This window comes from Mus pahari, chromosome 5, assembly GCF_900095145.1.
Source record: "Mus pahari chromosome 5, PAHARI_EIJ_v1.1, whole genome shotgun sequence".
NCBI classification, from domain to species: domain Eukaryota; kingdom Metazoa; phylum Chordata; class Mammalia; order Rodentia; family Muridae; genus Mus; species Mus pahari.
The window spans coordinates 151,843,580-151,867,142 of NC_034594.1; the positions used below are offsets into that span (position 1 = coordinate 151,843,580).

At 43.1% G+C, this 23,563-nt stretch overlaps 1 protein-coding gene across 1 annotated transcript; it reads left to right on the top strand.

The window, feature by feature from the left end:
- Positions 1-1,830: 1,830 nt before the first annotated feature.
- On the top strand, positions 1,831-22,404 carry Sccpdh (saccharopine dehydrogenase (putative)). The gene is made up of 12 exons (XM_021197785.2): positions 1,831-2,160; positions 4,255-4,367; positions 10,791-10,871; positions 12,459-12,588; positions 13,638-13,687; positions 14,344-14,474; positions 15,253-15,370; positions 16,771-16,890; positions 16,989-17,045; positions 19,495-19,606; positions 20,927-21,008; positions 21,802-22,404. Exons 1-12 carry the CDS (start codon positions 1,971-1,973, stop codon positions 21,905-21,907), a joined length of 1,290 nt encoding a protein of 429 aa, XP_021053444.1. The 5' UTR covers positions 1,831-1,970; the 3' UTR covers positions 21,908-22,404.
- Positions 22,405-23,563: the final 1,159 nt, after the last annotated feature.

Consider the following 23,563-nt stretch of genomic DNA (forward strand, 5'->3'; position numbering starts at 1 on the left):
TGGGGGCTAATGTGAAGCCCTTAAATCACTGGGGTGATGCCTACAGGGGAGAATGTAGGAGCCATCATCCCTTTCTACCTTTGTTTCTTGGTCATGAGAAGAGTAGTTTGTGGGGGCTGGAGAGATGGCTCAGTGGTTAAGAGCCACATGGCAGCTCACAACTGTCTGAAACTCCAGCACCTGACCCTCTCACACCAATGCACATAAATGAAAATAAAATATTTTTAAATAAGGAAAGAGTAATTTGCTCTGCCTTGAAACCCAGTTACCGCCATCCAAAAAGACTACCAGAGGCCCAGAAACCCAAAGCAACAGGCACATCTGATCAAAGACTGGGAATACACAAACTGCAAACCAAAGCAAGCTGTTCTTCTTCATAAGTTAACTTATCAGATATTTTCTGTTTGGTTTGTGTGTGTGTGTGTGTGTGTGTGTGTGTGTGTGTGTGTTCTACCTGTGTGTACTTCTGTGCATCATGTAAGTACCCAGTGCCAGAGGAAGCCAGAAGAGAGTATCAGATCCCCTGGAACTGGAGTTACAGAAGGCTGTGAGTTGCCTTGTGGGTGCTAGGAATCAAACCTGGGTTCTCTGGAAGAGCATCCAGTGTGCTTAACTGTGGAGTCATCTCTTCATCCCCCAAGAATTTCTTGTGAAGTGAGAGAAACCCAACTAGAGCTGGGGAAGCTGGGCCAGCACTTAAGAGGCAGAGGCTGGTGGATCTGAGCTGGAGGCCGGCCTAGTCTCCAAAGAGAGTTCCAGGACAGTCACCAGAGTTTTTAACAAAGAGAAACACTGTCTCAAAAAACAAAACAAAAGGGGTGGAGTGGGCGTGGGGTAGAAGGCTTGTAATTCCAGGACTCAGGAGACTTTGCCAGAGGACCCAGATTCTGAGGCCATAGAGAATCTGTCTGGAAACAAAAGCAACAAAACTTTAAGCAAGTTTAAGACAAAGGGAAACAAACAAACAAACAAAAACCACTCAACAATAATCAGCAATTTGGGCAGCCCTTAAAACCAGAACTGTGTCTAAGAAATCCAGAACTGCATTCAAGTCAAGTGATATTTACAGAAGAAAAAAAAAAAAATCAATGAGGCAAATGAGTGGCTTTGTAGGATAGTGGTCATTTAAATACCCTAGCCTAGCTGCTGTAACACCCCCACCCCCCGGGACATTTTGCTATCTAAAACACGTCTCAATTAGCAGGATTAAGTTTGGTCTTTAGCAGCTCCCAGAATAGATCAGTAGGTACAAGCGCCTGACATCTTGGGTTTGATCCCTAGACTAGTTGTCCTCTGGCTCCTGTGGCACGCGTGTGTGCACAGACAAGACACACAGACGCATCAACAAATTAAAAAAAAAAAATTTTTTTTTTAAATGAAACCTAGTCCAAAGCAATGGTCCCTGACAAATTCACCATCAGAAAGGCTGGATGACAGTCCAGGGCACTCAGCCCGTGTCACCAGCGTTCCTTATTGCTAATAAGCTTCTCCGCCTCCACCCGGGCTTCCAAGCTCCAGTATCGGCGTGGGCGACCCCCGCCCCCCGGCCTTCTCTTTTCGCAATTATCCCGGAGAAGCGGGAAGAACCGGCCCGCCCTGGTCCTGCTTCAGGGGGACCGAGAGGACGCGATGCCTCGGGTAGCCAGATTGATGCGGGTCGCCGGGCCGCGGGCAGCATGGGCCGCCGACCGCTCCTGTCGGCCAGCGAGGCGGACGTGCAGCCCGAGCCGAATGTGGCGGCGCAGCACCGGGCGGCGGCCCGGGATGCCGCGCAGCAGCCGGGTCGCGAGGAGGCGTGGGCGTGGCTGTGGGCGTGGCCCGCGCGTGGGCTGAAGGGAGCCGGGCGCTGTAGCCGCGCCGACGGCGGCCAGGACAGCGGCGGTTGCTGCGCCCGGTACTGGGGTCCCGGCCTGAGGCGCAGGCGCGGTGGACTCAGCCCGCCCCGGGCTGCGGCTCGCAGTGGACTCGTCATGGCGACGGAGCAGAGGCCTTTCCACCTGGTGGTGTTCGGTGCCTCTGGCTTCACCGGCCAGTTCGTGACGGAGGAGGTGGCCCGGGAGCAGATAGCCTCGGAGCCGAGCTCCCGCCTGCCCTGGGCCGTGGCGGGCCGCTCCAAGGAGAAGCTGCAGCAAGTGCTGGAGAAGGCTGCCCAGAAGCTGGGTAACGCGGCGGGGTCGGCGGGGTCGGCGGGGTCGGCGGGGTCGGCGGGGTCGGCGGGGTGGGCAGGGCCGGACCGGGCCGGGCGCAGGTCGCCGAGGGGCGTCTCCCCTGAGTGCGCCTGCCTCGAGCCCTGCCAGAGGACCGGACGCCTCCGGGCCGGGCCGGGCCTTGTTCCGCCCCTAAATTAAAGGGAAAAAAAAGAAGAACAGGCTTTTCTCCCCCTCCCAGTTTGGGGATCTCCACTGTCAAGATAGTCCAGAACTTTGGTGGCTCATCTGTCCATCTCTGTTGTTCTGATGGGTTTGAAGGGTTCTTGGTACTTGTGGGAAAGGGAAATAAGACACGGATTTCTTGGAGGTCCATTGTAGTTTGCCTCTTGGGGACAATTAAGAAAGCCGAGTTGTACTAACAGTATTATAGTGCACCTATCTTTGTGGTCTGGTGATACAGCTTTAGCTCAGCACTTCTGAACGTGGTAAACGTATACACTGTGCTTCTGAGTTACCCCGCTAGCTGCTTGCTTTTTATTTTTTGTGTTTTTCTGGTTTTTTAGTTTGTGTTTTTGCTTGTCGAAATCCTCCCACAGTTCTCACTTTAATTGCTTGAGGCAGTGTGGGCTGGCCTGGACCTACTGATCCCCTTGCCTCACCCTCCGCTCCAATAGTCTTACTCTTCATAAAGATGTGGGAATTTTTTTTTCTTTTTAAGTTTTGGATGTTTACTTATTCTTTCAGCTTCTAGTCAGCATGTTGATTGAGTAGTATTTTCCATACTAGGCCTTGTCCTAAGTGTTATGATGCACACATGGGAGTGAGGAGGGACATGCACACACACACACACACACACACACACACACACACACACACATCCAACCTTTCTGCTTTGGGGAAGCACCCGACTTAGAACCCCATAGCCTTGGAGTTTGACAACTAAATCTCCACCCAGGACAAGTCATACTTGTTCTGCATTTTTTCTATTCAGTTTTATGGTTCCACACTGAGCCTTGTCAGGGCAAGGGAACACAGCCTTTTGTTTTGTGGTTAGAAAATAGCATGCAAATTGGGTTCTCCTGTAACTCTTAATGCTGCCACTGCTAACACACAGAACCTTGACAGAGAAGTTTTGGACATATGTTGTTTTCTGGAAAACAGGCCATTATTAAAATACATTGTTCCTTTTACTTTCCCTCAGTGAGAGTATAGCAGTGGTTCTCAGAGACCGGTGGACTGCAGACCCCTTGAAGGTCGGATGACGGTTTCCCGGGGGTCTGAGACCATCGGAAAACACAGATGCTTAGATTATGATTGACAACAGTAACAAAATTACAGCTATACATTAACAATGCAGCTATACATTAACAACGAAAATAATTTTTATGGTTGGGGGTCACTACAACATGAGGAACTGGATTAAAGGGTCACAGCACTAGGAAGGCAGAGAATAATTATAACCTAATTTCTTACCCTCTACACTGCCCACATTAGATTAGAATGCCTAATCAGTGGAGACTTGCATGGCTCTATTGGGTCAATTAGTTCCAGTTATTTCCTTATAAGCTTGGATGATTTTATATAGGTTGGACTACTTAAAAATGAAATCACAGGGCTAGCAAGATGTCCCAGCAGTTCAGAACATGTACTGTTCTTGCTGAGGATCCTAGCACCCAAGTTGGGTGACTGACAACCCCATGTAACTCCAGCTTCAGGGAAGATCTGCTACCTCTGGTCTCCTTGGGCACCTGCACTGAAGTGCGCACATGCACACACACAATTTAGTAAAATGATAATTCTTTAAAACTACTAGAAAGTGAATTGGTTTCCAAGTCCTCCTTAATTCTTGTGGTGCTGAGTGCTGACAGTCTCCTTCTACTTTCTAGAATTGGGTCAGATATAGTTGTTTAGGAGCTGTTTTTGTAATAGCAATGTCTTGATGGAAAGGAAGTCAGCACGGACATCTACTCAGCATGTTAACAGATGACAAAGTTTGCATGGTTGAAAGTCTTCAGTGTAAAGTTGCCATCACTGATCACTATAAGAACGTGATCTAGGCGGGCTCACGTGGACTTGGACTTAATGATTGTGTTTTTCACTTTAGGAAGAGCATCACTGTCATCTGAAGTTGGAGTAATAATCTGTGATATCAATAATCCAGCCTCGCTTGATGAAATGGCTAAACAGGCGACACTTGTCCTCAACTGCGTAGGACCGGTAAGTAGCCAGCCTTTCTTTGTATCAGAACAAACAACCCATTCATTCCTAACAAAATCTGGTATTTTACATTCTAGAGGGACACAAGGGTGGAGGACAGATGACAGATTGAAGGCCTTCATCCACAGGGAAGTCTTTTCATTGATATGAGTCTTCCAAAATAGTGACAGGTCTTTGAGACTGTATTCAGAGAATGTGCTGATTGGCACCCCTTACCCTGTACCCCCCCTCTTTAATGTAAAAATAAAATAAAAGTTTGATGAGCTAGAAAGATGGTTCAGTGGGTAAAGGTATTTGCCCTGCAACCTGACAACTTTTGTTCAGTCTCCAAGACTCATACGGTGGAAGGGGAGAACTGGTCCCCAAAAGGTGTCCCGTGATTGGCACACTTGCACCTTAGCATGGGTACATGCATGCATGCATGTGTGCATACACTTCCATACACAGTAAATACATGTCATTTGACTTTTTAAATGTTTGCATTTACAGTCCCAGCTTCTTTGCTTTACTCTTGTATTATTATGTAGATATTTTAAAGGATAGAAGAGGTAGAAGCTAAAAGCAAACTTATTTATTCATTCATTGTAAAGTGCATTATTCTGGGCAAGTGGGACAATCATGAACAGAAAATTATGTATGGAGTTTACATTTTTGTGGGGCATATAGAAATATAATAAGTCAAATATATGAAGCAGAACAGATATAGGTATTTGCATACCAGTCTCTCCCCCTCCCCCTCCTCTCTCCCTCCCTTTCTCCCTCCCCTTCCCCTCCCCCTCCATATAGCCCTGGCTCTTCAAAACTCCCTCTACAGACCAGGCTGATCTTGAACTCAGAGATCCACCTGCCTCTGCCTCCTGAGTGCTAGGATTAAGGGAATGTTCCCCCAGCTCTCATACTCTCTCAAAGTGTTTCTAAGGAATTGACATTGAACAGAGATCAGAATAAAGGGAGAGAGTAAGCTGTATACTTGTTGAAATGTTCTGTGGAGGGGCTGGTGAGATGGCTCAGTGGGTAAGAGCACCCGACTGCTCTTCCAAAGGTCCTGAGTTCAAATCCCAGCAACCACATGGTGGCTCATAACCATCTGTAACAAGATCTGATGCCCTCTTCTGTAATGTCTGAAGACAGCTACAGAGTAATTACATATAATAAATAAATAAAGCTTTAAAAAAAAAAAAAAAAAAAGAAATGTTCTGTGGAGAGTAGGTGCAAAGGTTCTAGGTGAGACTGTGCTTGGTGAGACTGAAGTTGAAGAAGATAGTGTGGCTGAGGTTGGTAGCCAGCAGAGATAGGACGGATGTTGAAATATTCAGGAGGCAGATCACGTGGAGTCTTATAGGCTGGGGTTAGGATTTGCATTTCTTTTAATGTAATCAAGTGACATCGGAGGTCTGATTTCATTTTTAAGTTATTCAGCTTCTGAGATGAATAGCTAATATGCCAACAGCAGGATGGTCCAGACCAGACACACATTAAAGCTGTAGCGAAGGTGGTTAAAGTGGTGGGGTCATCTGGATGTGGTGATGTGGTGGCTCACACTAGCAGTCCAGAGCCTTGGAGGCCAGAGCTGTCTCTTCTCAAGCTAACAAGACCCTGTCTTTAAAAAAAAAAAAAAAAGTGGTTGAGCTCAAAGTGTAATTTAGTGTTTTAAAAGGAAACAGCCCTTGCCCTTATATTGGATATTGGGTATGAAAGGCCCCTTCTAAACTTTGACCTGTAGCAAGATGACTGTAGCTAGATGACTGACTGTTGATTATATCTACTGATCTGAAGAAGCCATCATAATTGGCAATATGTTGGAGAACTAAACATCTAAAATGTTAACCTCTATATTCTCATTGTTAGCTAGCTCTGATATCTATCAGGCTGAGATTCAAGCAAGTTTCTATCTTGTTGTCATCATTGTAAGACTTAATCCTTCCTTGCTCAATATTCTAGAAAAATCCAACCCTGTTCAGGTTGTCACTGAATGTGAGCCTGCCTGAGCCAACTGGCCTTACAGCAGATCCCGCAGTTACAAGCTCTGTGCTGGGTCTGTACCCCTTGGGTGTTCTAGTCTACTCTGAAGCAAAGGTTTCACAACTTTTTCCTTTGCACTCTGACCTGAGTACTTTCCCTCCCTCCCTCTCTTCCTTCCTCCCTCCCTCCTCCCCTCCCTCCCTTCCTCTCCCCTCCTTGCTTCCCTCCCTCCCTCCCTTTCTTTATTCCTTCCCTTTTTCTTTGAAAGGATATTGCTTGCAGCCCAGCCTAGCCTCAACTTGCAGTTGTCCTGCCACAGTCTCTCCTGACACTAGGTTATAGGGATGAGCCAGTTTTTCCTGTGAAACTAGAAACTGCCAGGACAGAAGTCTTTTGTCTTTATATTACCAGATCTGCCTGTTTACTTGTTTACCTCCATGCAGCACCTGGTCTCTGCCCTCATCTCTTGTCACAAGGAAAAAGCTCCTGTGTCTGTTGGTCACAACATTTGAAGGCTTTATGTTTATAATTATATATTTTCTTAACTTTATTGGATCATGTATTAACTTTTCTTTTTTTTTTTTTTTAAAGATTTATTTATTTATTATATGTAAGTACACTGTAGCTGTCTTCAGACACTCCAGAAGAGGGCATCAGATCTCTTTACGGATGGTTGTGAGCCACCATGTGATTGCTGGGATTTGAACTCAGGACCTTTGAAAGAGCAGTCGATGCCCTTACTCCCTGAGCCATCTCACCAGCCCCAACTTTTCATTTTTATCGGATTCTTTTTAAGATGATGATGATGATGATGATGATGATGATGATGTGGTGTATGTGTATGTGAGCTCACAGGCCAGAGGAGGACATCAGATCATGGTAGCATGGGAGAGCTACACACACACAGAGGGCACAGCGACAGCGTCATTTACTACTTTCTCAGGGGTTGTGAGCCCCTGTTGGTCTTCTCTGTCAGCATTTAGGCACTTCTGGCACTCATCTTTTTAAAGACTCTTGATTTTGTAAACCCTGGTAACCCGTTTCTATGTGCTGTTTTAGAGCAGACTCCTCGGAGGGGTTCCTATTACCTCCGGAATCCACTTCTTCCCAGGCTTCCCTCCCTGTTCCGTGGAAGCGCTCTTTCAAGTCCAGTCCTACCAGGGGCTCATCTTAAACCACTTCTCTGCATTTGAGCTAGAATTTTCTTCCTTTTCTTAATCCTTTTCTTTAATTTTTGAGATATATTATTTGATAACCCTAGGCTGTCCTGTAACTCACTATCAGCTTAGGATTCTCCTTCAGTGTTTCTCCCCCATCCATTTCTCCCATCTCCAGTGTTAGATCTTCACTTCTGTCTCTAAAGCCCAGGCTTTAGAGCTCAAGCTTCAGACTCTCTTCTCTGTTAGACGTGTGTGAGCAAGCCTTAGGTAGACGTGTGAGCAAGCCTTAGGTAGCAGTAGGGGACAATAGCTCAATGAAGGATGCTATCATGGCGGCCCGTTGTGATCGGGAACTCTCAAGCTTCTGAGAGTACCCCTTGTAACTGTAACCACTTGACACCCAAGATGTTAATCTACACTTCAAGGATCAATAATTCTTCTAGACCCAGAATTAGCATGAATAAAAGTTCTCATATGTTCTGTCAGTGGTTCAATTTGTATACCCTTGGTGGAGATACACCTACCTGCAAGCCTACAGGCTTAGAACATGGAGTGCGGAGAACTGATTTGAGAGCAAAGATTATTACTCCGAGTCTCTGAGCACCTTGCACAAGCCCAGGGAACTACTGAAAAAAAAAAAAAAACCTTATAATTTTATTTATTTATTATTTTTTATTTTATTTTATTATTATTTATTTATTTATTTATTTGGTTTTTTTAAGACAGGGTTTCTCTGTGTAGCCCTGGCTGTACTGGAACTCACTTTGTAGACCAGGCTGGCCTCGAACTCAGAAATCTACCTGCCTCTGCCTCCCAAGTGCTGGGATTAAAGGCATGCGCCACCACGCCCGGCTTATCATTTTATTTTTATTTATGTATATGTATATGTCTACCATCTCTGTGCAGAGTCTTGTAGAGACCAGGAGAAGGTGCCAGCTGCCCTGGAGCTGTGGTTACAGCTGAGTGATGTGGGAGCTGGGGACTGATTAAGTCCTCTGACAGAATAGCAGGTGTTCTAACCACTGAGCAATCTCTTCAGTCCCAATAAAGGAAACTATTTGCAGCATAATAAAATAGGGATAAGTTAGTGGGATATTTCTCGGATTACCCAGTGGGTAAGTGGCTGTGTGACAAAACAGGGAGAGGAAGATGTGTTGTGGCCAAAAGGAAAATATGCACTTTCTTTAAGGAACTACTCTTGTCTTAAGTAGTTATTAATGCTTGTTAGTATTTGGGGGTTTGTGGGTAGAGCCTAAGAGCTGTGTCTTGCCAGCTCAGACACAGGCTGTAGGGTTGGGAACCAGCCCATCAGAAGCAGGGCAGGAGGAGGTTGGTCTAGGTGGCAGAAGCAGACACTACTGGGTGTGACGTTACATCTTCAGGGCTGCAGGGACATGAGAACTAAGGGCTGTGGCGCGGCAGGATGCTCAGAACTGTGAAGAGATAAGTTTGGACTCCAGAGTCTGAGTAGACAGCCGATGTAAGTGGGCAGAGGGCGAGGCTGGACTCTACTCTTATGTTAAATAAGAGTTGGGTATTTCTTTGGGAATTAGTCTAGATTAGTTACTGTGAAGTGATTGGGGGCTTTGTGTAGAAAGTTAGGTAAGGGGCTGGCGAGATGGCTCAGTGGTTAAGAGCACCGACTGCTCTTCCAAAGGTCCTGAGTTCAAATCCCAGCAACCATATGGTGGCTCACAACCATCCATAATGAAATCTGAAGCCCTCTTCTGGAGTGTCTGAAGACAGCTACAGTGTACTTACATATAATAAATAAATAAATCTTTAAAAAAAAAGTTAGGTAAAAAGCAATATAATCTGGACTTGACAAATTTTTAGGAGACAGATTTGGCAAAACTTGCTGACTTACAGGGAAGTGGGTTGAAAGAACACTCCGAGCTTTCAAACTCAAAAACTGTATGTAGAGAGATGTTAATCACAGAAGATAAAATGTGAGTGCTATGCACCCACACCACTGGCCCTGCTCACATGTGCTCATCTGAGCAGCCTGGTGAAGGGAGGAGTGCTCCCAGGTCGATCTCCTCCCCGCCCAACTGTGTGTGTGTGTGTGTGTGTCCTGTTTAAACCCTTCCACTTCTCCTGTTCTCTTACTCTCTCTTATTCCTGCTTCTCTCCCTTGTCCCCTTGCTCCATCTCTCCCCACTCCCTTTCCCTCTCTCTCCACGTGGTCATGGCCTCTACTTCTCTACTCTCTCCCTCTCTGCCTTTCTCTGCCTCTACTACCTTCTTAACTCCCCTCCCCAGGCCCTGAATAAACTCTATTCTATACTAAAAACAACAACAAAACAAAAACAAACAAACAAAAAACCTTCCGGTTGGAACTGCTAACCTGACACTCTTTGTCATTCCTCATCTGGCCACTATATTTCTTTCCAGACTCATTTCTTACTACTTCTGGCTCAGCCAGGTTGTGCTTTTAGTAATAGCAATTCTCTTTTCTATATCTGCATATACTTTTGCTTTTATTTATTTTCCTTTTCCTTACAAGTCCTTTTTCTTTTGGCTCTAATTCAAGTAAATTATTTCTTCTGGAGAGCTTTGCATTTCACCCTTAGTTAGAGATTAGCATTCGAGCTTCTGGTTCCATAGCTCCTTTATGTACAGTGAGAGGCCACACATCACAGTTGCCTTATTTTCCCAGTTTATCTTTGTGCTGTGTTAACTTTTTTTCTCTCTGTGTGTGTGTAGGTTAGAGAACAATTTAAGGAGTCAATTCTATCTCACCATGTGTCACTAGGATTAAACTCAGGTTCTTAAGATTGATAGTTGGTGCTTTTACCTACTAAACTATCTTATCAGCCCAGCATTTGGCTTTTTGATAACTTAAGGTTGTACTTCTAAGAGTAAAGTGGCATTTTGCTTGTGAAATCCTCTCTCTCTCTCTCTCTCTCTCTNTGTGTGTGTGTGTGTGTGTGTGTGTGTGTGTGTGTGTGTGTACAGTATGGTACACATATGGTCAGAGAACAACCCTGGGATCAGACTTGGTTTGAAACAATCTCTTTCTTGCTCCTGCATATACCAGGGTAGCTGGCCCATGATCTTCCAGACATTGGCATGTCACCTTTCATTTCACCTCAGGAGCGCTGGGATATACACATATGTTATGTGTTACATGCAGTACCATGTCAGGCTCTTTACATGGGTTCTAGGGATCTGAACTCGGTCCTAATGCATGTTTGGCAGGCACTTAACCACTGAGCCATTTTCCCAGCTGTAAAATGGTCTTTGGTTCAGTTAAGCTTGTGAAGTAAGAATAACACATTGGTTTTCTTTATTTCCCTAGTATCGCTTTTATGGAGAACCTGTAGTAAAAGCATGTATTGAAAATGGAACAAGTTGTATTGACATCTGTGGGGAACCTCAGGTATGTAAATCAAAAATAAGAAAACAAAATTACCCACAAATGAATTCTCTGTGAAGTGCAAGCATATTCAGTAGCATTCTGTAGACATTTCGATGCTGACAGCTTCCTAGTATTTAGAGGTGGTATTTTCATGGTATCCTTTTCCTAACTTGAGGGAGAGCACTGGTAAGATCTTAGCTTCAGTTCTCTTAAAATGTTCTATTGTTATTTCCTTTGTGTGTTGATCTGCTGGTTTTTATAGTTACTGAATACTATAAGCTTAATTATTAAAGTAGTATGTATGTTGTGGGTAATTCTCAGACTGTATCTCTTGATAAGTTTTTCATTATAAGTTCCCTTTTTAAAAGTAGGTGCTGTTACAACTTCACAGAAAAATAAATATAAAATTTCCTCAACTTGGGCTGGACATGTAGCTTACATGGTAGGATGTTTGATTAGCATGCTGTCTTAGGGTTTCCATTGCTGTGAAGAGACACCATGACCAAGGTAACTTTTATAAAGGACAACATTTAATTGGGGTTGGCCTACAGTTTCAGAGGTTCAGTCCATTATCATCATGGTGGGAAGCATGGCAGCATCCTGGCAGACATGGTGCTGGAGAAGGAGCTGAGAGTTCTACAACTCTATCCACAGGCAGCAGAAGGGGACTGTCTTCCACAGGCAGCTAACAGGAAGCTCCCTCTGCACTGGGGGGAACCTGCACATAGGACTGCAAAGCTCACCCCCACCTTGACACACTTCTTCCAACAAGGCCACACCCCCTAACAATGTCACTTCCCTGGGGACAAGCATTTTCAAACCAGCATACCTTCCCAACCTTGGACTCCATTCACAGTACCGCATAAACAGGGCATGATGGCACATGCCCATGCTCTGGAGCTCAGGATGTGGAGTTCAGCGGCTGAGTTGGTCAAGGCTATTTTAGTCAAGCCTAACATAGGCTTCAAGAGACCCTGACTCAAAACAACCAAAACCAAAGGAAGCAGGATCTCTGTGAGTTCAAGACCAGCCTAGTCTACATAATTGAGGTTGAGGCCATCCAGGGCTACACAGTAAAGCTTTATTTCAGAAAAAAAGAAAAAACAATTAAAAGCATTAAATGAGATGGGTTAGGTGGTAGACCATGTACTTCATATGTGTGACACCCGGAGGTCAATCCCCAGCATACATTATATAGTAATATTTTTAAATGGTTATATTTATTTGCCATTTGCCAAACACTATGCTAAAAACTTTATAATACTCTTTAAAAACATATCTGGGGGCTGGAGAGATGACTCAGTGGTTAAGAGCACTGGCAGCTCTTGCAGAGATTCTAAGTTCAATTTCCAGCAACCTTATGGTGGCTCACAACTGTATGTAACTCACACCCTCACACAGACTTACATTCATGCTGTGCTTTGTCACATTGTTGCTTGGGGTTGGTATTTGTCAAACAACTGAAAACTACCTGACAGTTAATACTGGGTTGTAGAGCCACATTGGTTGGCATTTCCAGTTTAATGGCTTTGTTGTTAAGATAAATCATTTAATATCGGACTAGGTGTTTCTATAAACTGATTGACATTTCTGTCCTGGGTTTTTTAGTTTCTGGAACTAATGCATGCGAAGTATCATGAGAAAGCTGCAGAGAAGGGAGTTTATATCATTGGAAGCAGTGGCTTTGACTCCATCCCGGCAGATCTAGGAGTGCTATACACCAGGAACCAGATGAACGGTAATGACTGGTCTGTAAGGGGGCTTTGTGGGTTTCGCCATCATGTCTAGGTCAGCACTCTTGATATCTTGAGCTGCATCCCTAGCCATGTTATATTTGCTTGTTTGTTTAAATAGCTTTAAGTATTGTTGTGTGCTTTTTTTGTTTTGTTTTTTGTTTGTTTGTTTTTGTTTTTTGAGACAGGGTTTCTCTGTATAACCCTGGCAGCTTACTTTGTAGACCAGGCTGGCCTCGAACTCAGAAATCCGCCTGCTTCTGCCTCCCAATTGCTGGGATTAAAGGTGTGCGCCACCACACCCGGCTGTTTTGTTTATTTGATTTGGTTTTTTGTTTGTTTGTTTTTGGTGCTGGGATTTGAACTTAGGGCATTGCACATGCTAGACAAGAGCTCTACCACTGAGCCACATTCCCAGCCCATGTTTAAGCTACCACAAGGAGTGTTGAGTGTTTTTTTTCTGAACATTTGTAGTCAATTTCAATTATTACTGAAAAGTCCTTGAAAGCGATTATGATAAGACAGAGTGATTCCTTTTGAGTGCTGTGACGAGCTGTCCCGGATGAGTAGATTAAGCTGTTGTCTTACTGGAGAAGATTCTTAGCATTCTTAATTTAAATATTACAGGAGAGTTTGTCAACACTACCAGTTATTTATGCTAAACTCTTTCTGAGAGTTCACCTGGCCTTCACTCTGTCTTGCTCTGTGGATAAAAACGTAATAAAACTGTTGTCTGTGAAGATTTTCTGAAAGTTTTTCAATTGTAAGCGTAATAAAAATGCCCTCAGCCGGGCCTGGTGGCGCAGGCCTTTAATCCCAGCACTCGGGAGGCAGAGGCAGGCGGATTTCTGAGTTCGAGGCCAGCCTGGTCTACCAAGTGAGTACCAGGACAGCCAGAGCTATACAGAGAAACCCTGTCTTGGAAAACCAAAAAAAANAAAAAANAAAAAAAAAAAAAATGCCCTCACCTGAATTGACATAGTTTAATTACTTGTCCTGGTTGGATAATTTAGTTTCATTTGATCTTACCTTTAACATTCTCTTATTTCTTTAGGTACTTTGACTGCTGTAGAAAGCTTCCTGACAGTAAATACAGGACCTGAGGTCAGTTTCCTGTTTAGTTGTTGTTTTCAAACTAATGTTACAAATATTTTGGAAGTGATGCATGGCTCTTGAAAAAGATTTAGATTGCTGGGCAGTGGTGGCTCACACGTTTAATCCCAGCACTTGGGAGGAAGAGGCAGGCAGATTTCTGAGTTCCAGGACAGCCTGGTCTACAGAGTGAGTTCCAGGACAGCCAGGGCTATACAGAGAAACCCTATCTTGAAAAAAAAACCAAACCAAACCAAACAAAAAACAAACAAACAAAAAGGTTTAGATTAAATTTTATATGCTTTTAGTGTTGAGAGTTGCTATGTTTAAGTTTAGAAGTAAAGATAGTGAGTTGCTTTGTTATATGAGTGAATTACTATGGTCCACTTCTAAGACATTTATGTATAATAAATGTCAGTTCAGAAAACTGTCACATTAGTGCCAGTCATCATGAATAAATATGGAGAAAGAAGAGCGAGCTTGCATTGGGGTAAATGGTGAGTATAACCAAGCCAATGAGTGTTATTGCTGCCTAGTTGGCCATGAAAATTCCTCTCAAGATTATTAATTACACAAATGGAGGTGAAATGTAATTGCTCTAGGTTACTTGGTCTTATCTTTCAGTGATTGCCCGTAAGATGTGTTTAACTTGTGAAATATTTTCTTAGGGGTTGTGTATTCATGATGGAACCTGGAAGTCAGCAATTTATGGTTTTGGCGATAAGGGTAGTTTAAGAAAACTACGGAGTGTATCATGTCTGAAACCTGTCCCAATTATTGGTACAAAGTTGAAAAGAAGGTATATCAATTTTAAACCTATTTACTATTTCTAGTCTATGTGTTGCATTGCTTTTGGTTGGTTATTAATGTGCTACTAAGAAAAGCTTGAAGGCTTTTGATAAGTTTAGAATTATTTCCAAAGTTAAAATGTAATTAGCATATTATACTGTTTAATCACTTTAATATTCATATACATAATACTTCTAAAAATGAATTTTATGAGATCTGTCACTATCAAAATTAAATTCCAGTTCAGTTTTTTATGATAAAACTACATCTTTGACTAGGCAGTGGTGGCTCATGCCTTAAATTCCTCTGGAGGCAGTGGCAGGTGGATCTCTGAGTTTGAGGCCAGCCTGGTCTACAGAGCAAGTTCCAGGGCAGCCAGGGCTACACAGAGAAACCCTGGCTCTGAAAACCTAAACCAAAGGGGGAAAAAAAGGTCATTTAATATAGTCAACATGAGTGGCCCTTATGTGTAAGAACTTAGACAGGCAGGACATAAGAGTTGGCTGTTAGTGGTATTTAATTCAGTCAGTGTATAGAGAAGTTGATGGGATCAAACCCTGTATGTATGTGTCAGGAGTGTGAAGAATAATAAAGCTTCCTTTGGGTGTAGGTATGGGAAATACAGGGAGACCTAGTGGAGACACATAGAAATAAAGGCACATTCTGCCTCATAACTAATCACTCCAAGAAAGGCTTCTGTGTGTTTTAATTTGGAAGTTTACTAGTCCATGTTGTGATCATTGTAATAATTGGAGGAAATGCAACATTTTCATGGCTCTGTCTTGCAGGTGGCCAGTTAGCTATTGTAGAGAGCTGAGCTCATATTCCATTCCTTTTTTGGGATCTGATATATCTGTTGTGAAAAGGACTCAGCGTTACTTACATGAAAATTTAGAGGACTCACCAGTAAGTAAACATGCCATATCTTAATAACGTGTAAATCTGTTTGTTTTAGTACCCCAGTATGTTTATTGTCTTAAAGTTGTGATGTTCAAGTTTGTAAATAAAGTGTATAATATTAGGTCATGGGTGTGGTACTAGCCTTGTGTGTGATTCAAACCTGGCCTGTAGCAGGCTCAGCAAGCAGCACCCAGCCATCTCTGCTAGAACTGTTTCTGTAATGGTTTTTGGAGATGTCTTGTCTCCTGCCCCTGGGTCTCCTTTCTAACACTGGAATACCAGATCACTCCTTTTGGTGAATAGTTGCTCACACTGAGACTATGAGGGGAAATGATCTCAGATTAAAAAGGTGGAGAATGAACTAGATGTAGTGGCTCATGCCTGTAAGCTCAGTATTCAGGAGGCTAAGGTAGGAAAATTATATAAGTTCAAGACCACCCTGTAAGTCCAGGGCCTGTCTGGATTGTGTAGTAAGCTTAAGACTGGTAGCCTAGGTTATAGAATGAGACCCTGCCTCAAAGGAAAGAAAGAAATGGTGAAATGTATTTTCTCTTAGCGTAGAGAGAGAATTGATGTCTTATTACTAGACTCAGAAACATTTTGTGAGCTTTGGTGTTTAAGTGAACAAGCTAGTTGCCATTTGCAATAATTCCTTTAAAACCTAGGCTCCTCCTTAGAATAAGGAACAAAATACTCATGAAAGGATATAAGTACAGAGACAAAATTTAGAGCTAAGACGAAAGGATGGACTATCCAGAGACTACCCCATTCGGGAATCCATCCCATCATCAGCCACCAAACCTAGATACTAATGCTCATGCCAGCAAGATTCTGCTGAAGGGACCCTGATATTGCGGCCTCTTGTAAGGCTATGCCAGTGCCTGGCAAACACCAAAGTGGATGCTCACAGCCAGCTATTGGATGGAACACAGGGTCCCCAATGGAGGAGCTAGAGAAAGTACCCAAGGACCTGATGGGGGCTGCAACCCTGTAGGTGGAACAACAATATGAACTAACCAGTACCCCCTGAGCTTGTGTATCTAGCTGCATATGTAGCAGAAGATGGCCTAATCGGCCATCACTGGGAATAGAGGCCCCTTGGTCTTGCAAACTTTATATGACCCAGCACAAGGGAAGGCCTGGGCCAAGTAGTGGGAGTGGGTGGTTAGGGGAGCAGGGGGGGGGGGGGGTATAGGGAACTTTCAGGATAGCATTTGAAATGTAAATAAAGAAAATAATAAAATAAAAATAAAAAAATAAAACCTAGGCTCCCAGTGTTGAGTTCTGAATAGGTTCAGAGCACAATGCAGTCTTACGGAGCTCTCTGTTGAGTGCTGTGACTGAGCAGCAGCATAGCCACTGTCTGTCTGCAGGAGAGTAACACTCCGCCCCTGCCTGTGCACTAGGTCCAGTACGCTGCTTACGTAACGGTGGGAGGCATCACCTCTGTGATCAAGCTGATGTTTGCAGGGCTCTTCTTCTTATTCTTTGTGAAGTTTAGCATTGGAAGACAACTTCTCATAAAAGTAAGTAAGCGTTTTATTAAGTTAAATCTTTACAAATACTGCTTGTGAAGTTTTGACAATATTATTGAAGTTTGTTTTTGCTGTTGTTTTTCCTGTAGTTCCCATGGCTCTTTTCCTTTGGCTATTTTTCAAAACAAGGTCCAACACAAAAACAGGTAATGTTTGTTTCTGTTTGTTTGTTTTTGTTTACGCCAGGACCTCTAATATCATAGACTTGAATATCTATGTCTTGATGTCTCCTATCTCTTTTGCATAGTTTAAGGTGAACTCACCTTCCTGACATGTGATCCCAAGGCCAGGCCCAACTGGATTAACTCCGCTTTGGGTAGCTTGGAATATTAGATCTCCATCCAGGCCAGAGAAATGACTTTCCCTAATGGGTCCACACAAAGCTCTTCAATCAATGGAGGGCTGAGGTAGCGTGGGCTTGAGTTCAAGTCTACCTTGGGCAACATAGTGAGACCCTGTCTCAAATAAACAAAAATAAGCTAGGAGACTGGAGAGATGGCTTAGCTGTTAACACTGCTACTTTTACAGGAGACCTGGGTTCAGTCCCATCATCTACATAGTGTCTCAAAGTAAGTAAATCTAGTTCCATGGGATCGGATGCCACCTTTTGACCTCTGTAGGAATCAGGCATGTATGCTGACGTGTGTGTGTGTGTGTGTGTGTGTGTGTGTGTGTGTGTGTGTGTGTGTGTACATATACATGTAGGCAAATGCTCATAAAATAAAAATGTCTTTCTTTTTTTTCCAACCAGAGTTTCTCTGTGTGACCCTGGCTGTCCTAGATCTCACTCTATAGACCATGCTGGCCTCAAAATCAGGGATTTACCTGGCTCTGCTTGAGTGCTGGGATTAAAGGCATGAGCCACCATCACCCAGCTAAATAAGTCTTTAAAAAAAAAAATGTATACATTTAAGATTCCTGCCCTTTGCCCCAGAGATTTGATATGCTGCCTTCTGAACTCTCCCTGTCTCCCGTAGTCCGTGTCTTCTTTTGCTGTTAAACCTGTTTATAATTTTCTCTTGTCAGTACATTATAAGAAAGGCAGAACCTATCATATGCACATCTCAGGGCCTCACATATTCTCTTGACCTTAGTTATGCTTAGTAAAAAAATTGTTAATCGTGGTTAAATTCTTTGCCTCATCATTCCTCCCTTGGTACGTTAAGCTATGGTAGCATAGTGCAGGCCTTTGGAGTGTGACACTTGAGCTGACTTGGACATCTTTTCACCAGTGCGGTTGTAGTCACTATTTGTTCCTTTTGTCCTGTCAGGTAGATCTCTAAACCACAGAACTGTGTTCTGTGCTCCTTCCAAACACATCAGCACCAGCATTTCTTGCCTGTAAAGTGGTCCTGCCATCCTCTAAGTCACAGTGGAGGATCACTTTGAAGCCAGTGTGGTTTTTTTTTAAGATTTATTTATTTATTATATGTAAGTACACTGTAGCTGTCTTCAGACACTCCAGAAGAGGGAGTCAGATCTTGTTAAGGATGTGAGCCACCATGTGGTTGCTGGGATTTGAACTCTGCACCTTTGGAAGAGCAGTCGGGTGCTCTTACCCACTGAGCCATCTCACCAGCCCGAAGCCAGTGTTTTTGTTTTAATTATGTGTGTGGGTGTACGCACATGAGTTCAGGGGCCTGCAGAGGCTGGGCAAGGGCATTGGAGCCCATGGAGCTGGAATTCCAAGTAGTTGTGAACCACCCAACACACGTGTTAGGAGGAACAGCAGGCACTCTTACCCACTGAGCCATCTCTCTAGCCCCTCTTTATCTTATCCCTGTTCCTATCACCTTTCCTTTCCTGACACACCAGTCATTAGAATTTGTAGTTCAGAGGAGTAATTTCTGCCCCATGTTACAAGATAAGAGATACAGCAGATAATATATTGATTTTTTTTAAATTAAAAATACCTTGTGTCCCAGGCTAACCATGTGTATTGAGGGCTTCTCTATCCTTCATTGTCATTTTGCTTTTGTGAGTTGTGCTCAGTGTCATCAAAGCAGTGGGGAAGGCATTTGCTGATCTGGTAACGTCACCACGTCTACCCAGAAAACTCAGAAGGCTAAAAGAATATCATCCCAAACACTGCCACCAAGACTCAATCCACAGTGGACGAGCAGAGTCAGGACTGTTGTCTCAGTTGGCCCCTTAAGTTCAATATTAAAGACTGGTTATGATACAGTGCAGCCTAAGTCCTCCAGAAGAAAAGGAGCCGTTTTGTGGACAATTTGTCTGTAGCAGTTTAAGGTTCTTAGTGTTCAAGATCAGTGCTTTTGCTTGCTTGTTTTGTTTTTTGAAACAAGGTTTCTTTTGTACCCCGGCTGTCATGAACTCATTCTGGAGACCAGGCTGGACTCGAACTCAGAGATCTGCCTGCCTCTGCCTCCCAAGTACTGGGATCAAAGAAATGCACCACCACCACCAAGCTTTTTAGTAGAAGCAACTTGAGTGAAAAATCTGTCACAGAATTCTGAGACCCATTAAAACAGATTTAGGAGGGGGAGGTGTCTCGTGAAATAGGACAACAGCGTCTGTTGTGTTGGAAACAGAAATGACATTATTAAGCACCCCCCATTGCTTTTTCTTCCCCAGATGGATGAGACATCATTTACAATGACATTCTTTGGTCAAGGATACAGTCATGGCACTTGTGTTGAAAAGAACAAACCAAATATCAGAATCTGCACTCAAGTGAAGGGACCAGGTATTTTGTAAATGGCTTAAGGATGTTTTAGGCTTTTACATTAGCTAATTTTGTTAATGCATCTAGCTTTCTTTTTCATGCTAAGTTATTCAAGTTTGAGAATGGCAAATTTTAATTATTATTAATAAGAAGGTTAGCTGATTTTTTTTTACCTGCTTCAGTCTCTTACTTAAATATTTACTTAAATAATTGAGTCAAATCTGTGGTCCAAAATTTCCAATTTTGTAAAATATATAGATTCACATATATTTTATAAAGGAGCATAGTAACTTTTGATAGGTTGGTAAAAGGATCCATTGCCCAAAAGACTGAAAAACTTTCAGAGCACTATGCAGAGACAAGCCCTCACATGAGCCAAAGGTGAAGGGTAGGTACCGCAGTCTCTGATCAGGACTAATCAAGCCAGATGACAGGCTTTTTTTTTTTTTTGCATCACACTTCCTTTTCAAATTACACCTTGGCTTTTAAAGATAGTTTGACTGTGCTTCAATTACTGTGTGGCAGTAATGGACCTGCCAGTGCCTCACTGTATTACAGACTTCAGACTAAGATTATTTTTTTTGTTAAGTACATGAAGAGGGATCAGTTTAGCCTGACTAAAGCCAAGATGAGAGTTGTCAGCGTAGTTAAAAACCAGTGGGGGTGACTGGCTCAGCCAGGAGCTCAGACAAGGTGAAGCGGCCTCACCTGTAATGTGCAGATGGGATGGTGTCGCTCACTGCGTGACCTTAGGACTTGGAGCACTCAGTACAGAGAGTTCCTGACCATAGCACAGCTGGAGTGTCTGTAATCTGAAAATCAGACCATTTGAATACTAACAGTTACATAAGTGGCAGATTCTGCTCCTGACCTCATGTCCTGGGTAATGTCAAATTGCAGGTGTGCTCTAAATAGTTTATGAGACTCTCTCCAACCTCAGCATTTGGGAGGCAGAGGCAGGCAGATATCTGTGAGTTCCAGGCTAGACCTAGCAAGGCTATATAATGAGATCCTGTCTCATAAAAACAAAAAAAAAATGAGCCAAATAAAAAATTACCTCCAGGATAATAATGTCAGTGTGTGTGTGCACACACGTGCAGTGTGTGTGCATACATGCGTGCTCATGTATTCTGATATATGAAGAAAACAAAGCCTAAAGCTCAGATGTTCCAATCAGTTATACCTGGACTATATAAATGTCAATTATTATCTTTGTTTTAAGTGACCAGAGTATTTATTGAAAAAATTTCTGTATACTCAGTGCTAGACATGAAATGCACCATTGGTTTTGGGGTTATGTCCACTTCATGAACACTTTTCTCTGCCCAACCCTTTCTGCAGAGGCTGGCTACGTGGCTACTCCCATAGCCATGGTTCAGGCTGCCATGACTTTTCTGAATGACACCTCTGACCTTCCAAAAAGGTAGGCTTGGCTTTCTTCTAATGAAAAGTTGTCTTTTAACTGTGTCACATTTTAGCTAACTCTGAGTTCATTTTAAGTCTTGGGTCTGTAACGAGTTGCTTTTGTTCCTAACCAGAAGTGTAGGTTAAAGCAATCTGAAGGACAATTCCTATCTGCCTTTGGAGTCACTGTGAAGGTGAATGAGAACCCTGTAAGCTGGCTTCAGTTCTTTATAAAGGAAAAAAAAGCTCAAGTCCAGAACCGGCCCCCAGGAGGCGGCCCTTGTTGACCGTTAGCAGTGTTATCGCATCAGTGCTGAGTATACATTTGCCTGTGGGCAGAGCCCTGGCTTAGCTGGGAACTGAGTCTCGGTGCTGCTCAGTGGGTATGGAGTATGTGCTCTTACTGAGCGTTTACCTGGTCCTCTTAGAACTAAACCATGCTCACCAATATGCAGAAGCCTTTGGATAAAAAGCAAATTATAAAAGTTGTGTGTAGTAAATAATTTAAAATTTCAAGTACTTATCATTTAGCATTTTTTTAAATATTGGCTATTATAGTTACAGAAACTTATTCTCCTCAAGTTTAAGTGGCTGAGTGAATCCAGTTCATGTTTTTATTTAGGCCTCTTGAGTGTGAAGATTCAGGTATATGAGCTATGTGCTCATTTGCCTGGTTTTAGGAATGGAGCCAGAAGTAGCTGTGACAGAGTGAAGAATTGGTTCTCAGGAGTTGTGCTGTGATTGCTAGTCCAACAGAGGAGAGGGCTGGAGAAGAGCCATGTGCACTGTATTCTCCGTTTACTGTTTTACAGGGGCGGTGTCTTTACACCTGGAGCAGCTTTCTCCAGAACAAAGTTGATTGACAGACTCAACCAACATGGCATTGAATTTAGTGTCGTTAGCAGCTCCGAAGTCTAAACATTTGAAGACTAACCAAATCATAAAATGCACAAACAGCGTCTGTATTTGATATGTGAAATTCTTCTATAAGCCTATCTGAGTGTATGTGGACTGTCAAGTATAAAATATCTGTACATTAAAAGCAGGAAATTATACTACCTTATCCTAAACTAAATATCTCAGCTGTTTTTATGATTTTGTTGCTTGTGAGAGAAAACTAACATTCTCCTTAGGTTTTTATTGACAAGTGAACTGGAAGATCAGATGGTGAAGAGGCCCTGTGTGTGTTGCTGACAGCATTCCTTAGTGACGGAGCGTGGCTGCTGTTAGGCTGTGGCAGTAGATTCTGCCTTCCCTGCCCTGGTGTTGTGGAATCTCACCCTCCTCTAAGTTCCTCTGCATTTGCTAAGTGAAATTGTACTTATCCTAATTCAGTCTGCTTTCTCACCCATCTACTCCGTGGACTGATCTTGGATTGTTTACCTCAGTTGAATAATAAATGGTTATTAATTGAGTGACTTTTACCCCTCTTTTTGGTTTGGACTTGCATGAATACTTTTGCATATTGACACTACTTAAAATGGCCTGACATTTTTATTTCCAGTAATTGAGTTAGTGTAGATTCCTGTCCCTGACTTTATAGCTGTGACTAGTCTTAAGCAAATGGCTTTTAACTTTGTATTGATTTTTGACAGCCTCAGCAGAATTTGTCAAATTCAGACATGTTTGGCATAGAAGCGGAACAAGGAGAAGAATATTTCCTCCTGTAATAATCACATGGCATTCATATACTCAAAGGCTGGGCATGTGGCTCAGTTGGTAGTGTGTTCTTAGCATGCATGAAGTCCTGGGTCAGGGCTCCTGCACTTCATAAACTGGGTGTGGTAGCAATTCTAGCACCCAGGAGGCAGAGGCAGGGAGACCAGAAGTTCAAAGTCATCCTCAGCTATGTAGTCCGGTCAGGGCTACAGATACTATCTCAACAAGAAAAACAACAACAACCCAGACATACACATACAGTACTCGTGCCGTTCCTTATGTAAAGAAGACAGCCCCAGGGTTGTGGACATAATATATTGGAACACTCGTGCTTCCTGACCCTTCTCTGTTCTCTGTGTGAAAGAATAGAGTGTTCAACTTGAAAAGAGAGGATCTTTTAATTTTTAAAATTATTTCTATTTAATTTTTTAATTGGCCAGCAAGAGTATATATTTATGAGATTCAAAATGAGTATCACAGGGGCTGTGGAGGTGGCTAGCTATGCTGTGGAGCACTAGCTATGCTGCTCTTGCAGAGGACTCAGGATTGATTGCCAGCACCCACAGGTGACTCACAGGTGGTAACTCCAAGGAATCTGACGCCCTCTTCTAGTCAGCAACCCTGCACACAGGTGGTGCCCATACATACATTCAGGTACATGCACACATAAAAATCAATTTTTAAAAGTGGTATTTAGCCAAGCATAGTGGTCCACACCTTTAATCGAAACACTTGGTCTGCATCGTTCCAGGACAGTCAGAGCTGTATAGTTAGACCCTGTCTGGGATCAACAGCAACAACATGAGACGTTTAAATACAGGCACATATAGAATAAACAAAGTAATAACATCTACCACCTGAAACTATAGTTTCTTTGTGGTGAGACCATGTACTATCCTCTCATTTCCATCACTG

What these genes read in the sequence shown, in the direction of transcription:
- Sccpdh (XM_021197785.2), top strand. Translation starts at nt 1,971, where the DNA reads ATGGCGACGGAGCAGAGGCCTTTCCACCTGGTGGTGTTCGGTGCCTCT. An exon ending in GAAGGCTGCCCAGAAGCTGG is followed by an intron (nt 2,161 to 4,254) that starts GTAACGCGGCGG and finishes TTTTCACTTTAG; the next exon opens with GAAGAGCATCACTGTCATCT. An exon ending in ACCTCTGACCTTCCAAAAAG is followed by an intron (nt 21,009 to 21,801) that starts GTAGGCTTGGCT and finishes ACTGTTTTACAG; the next exon opens with GGGCGGTGTCTTTACACCTG.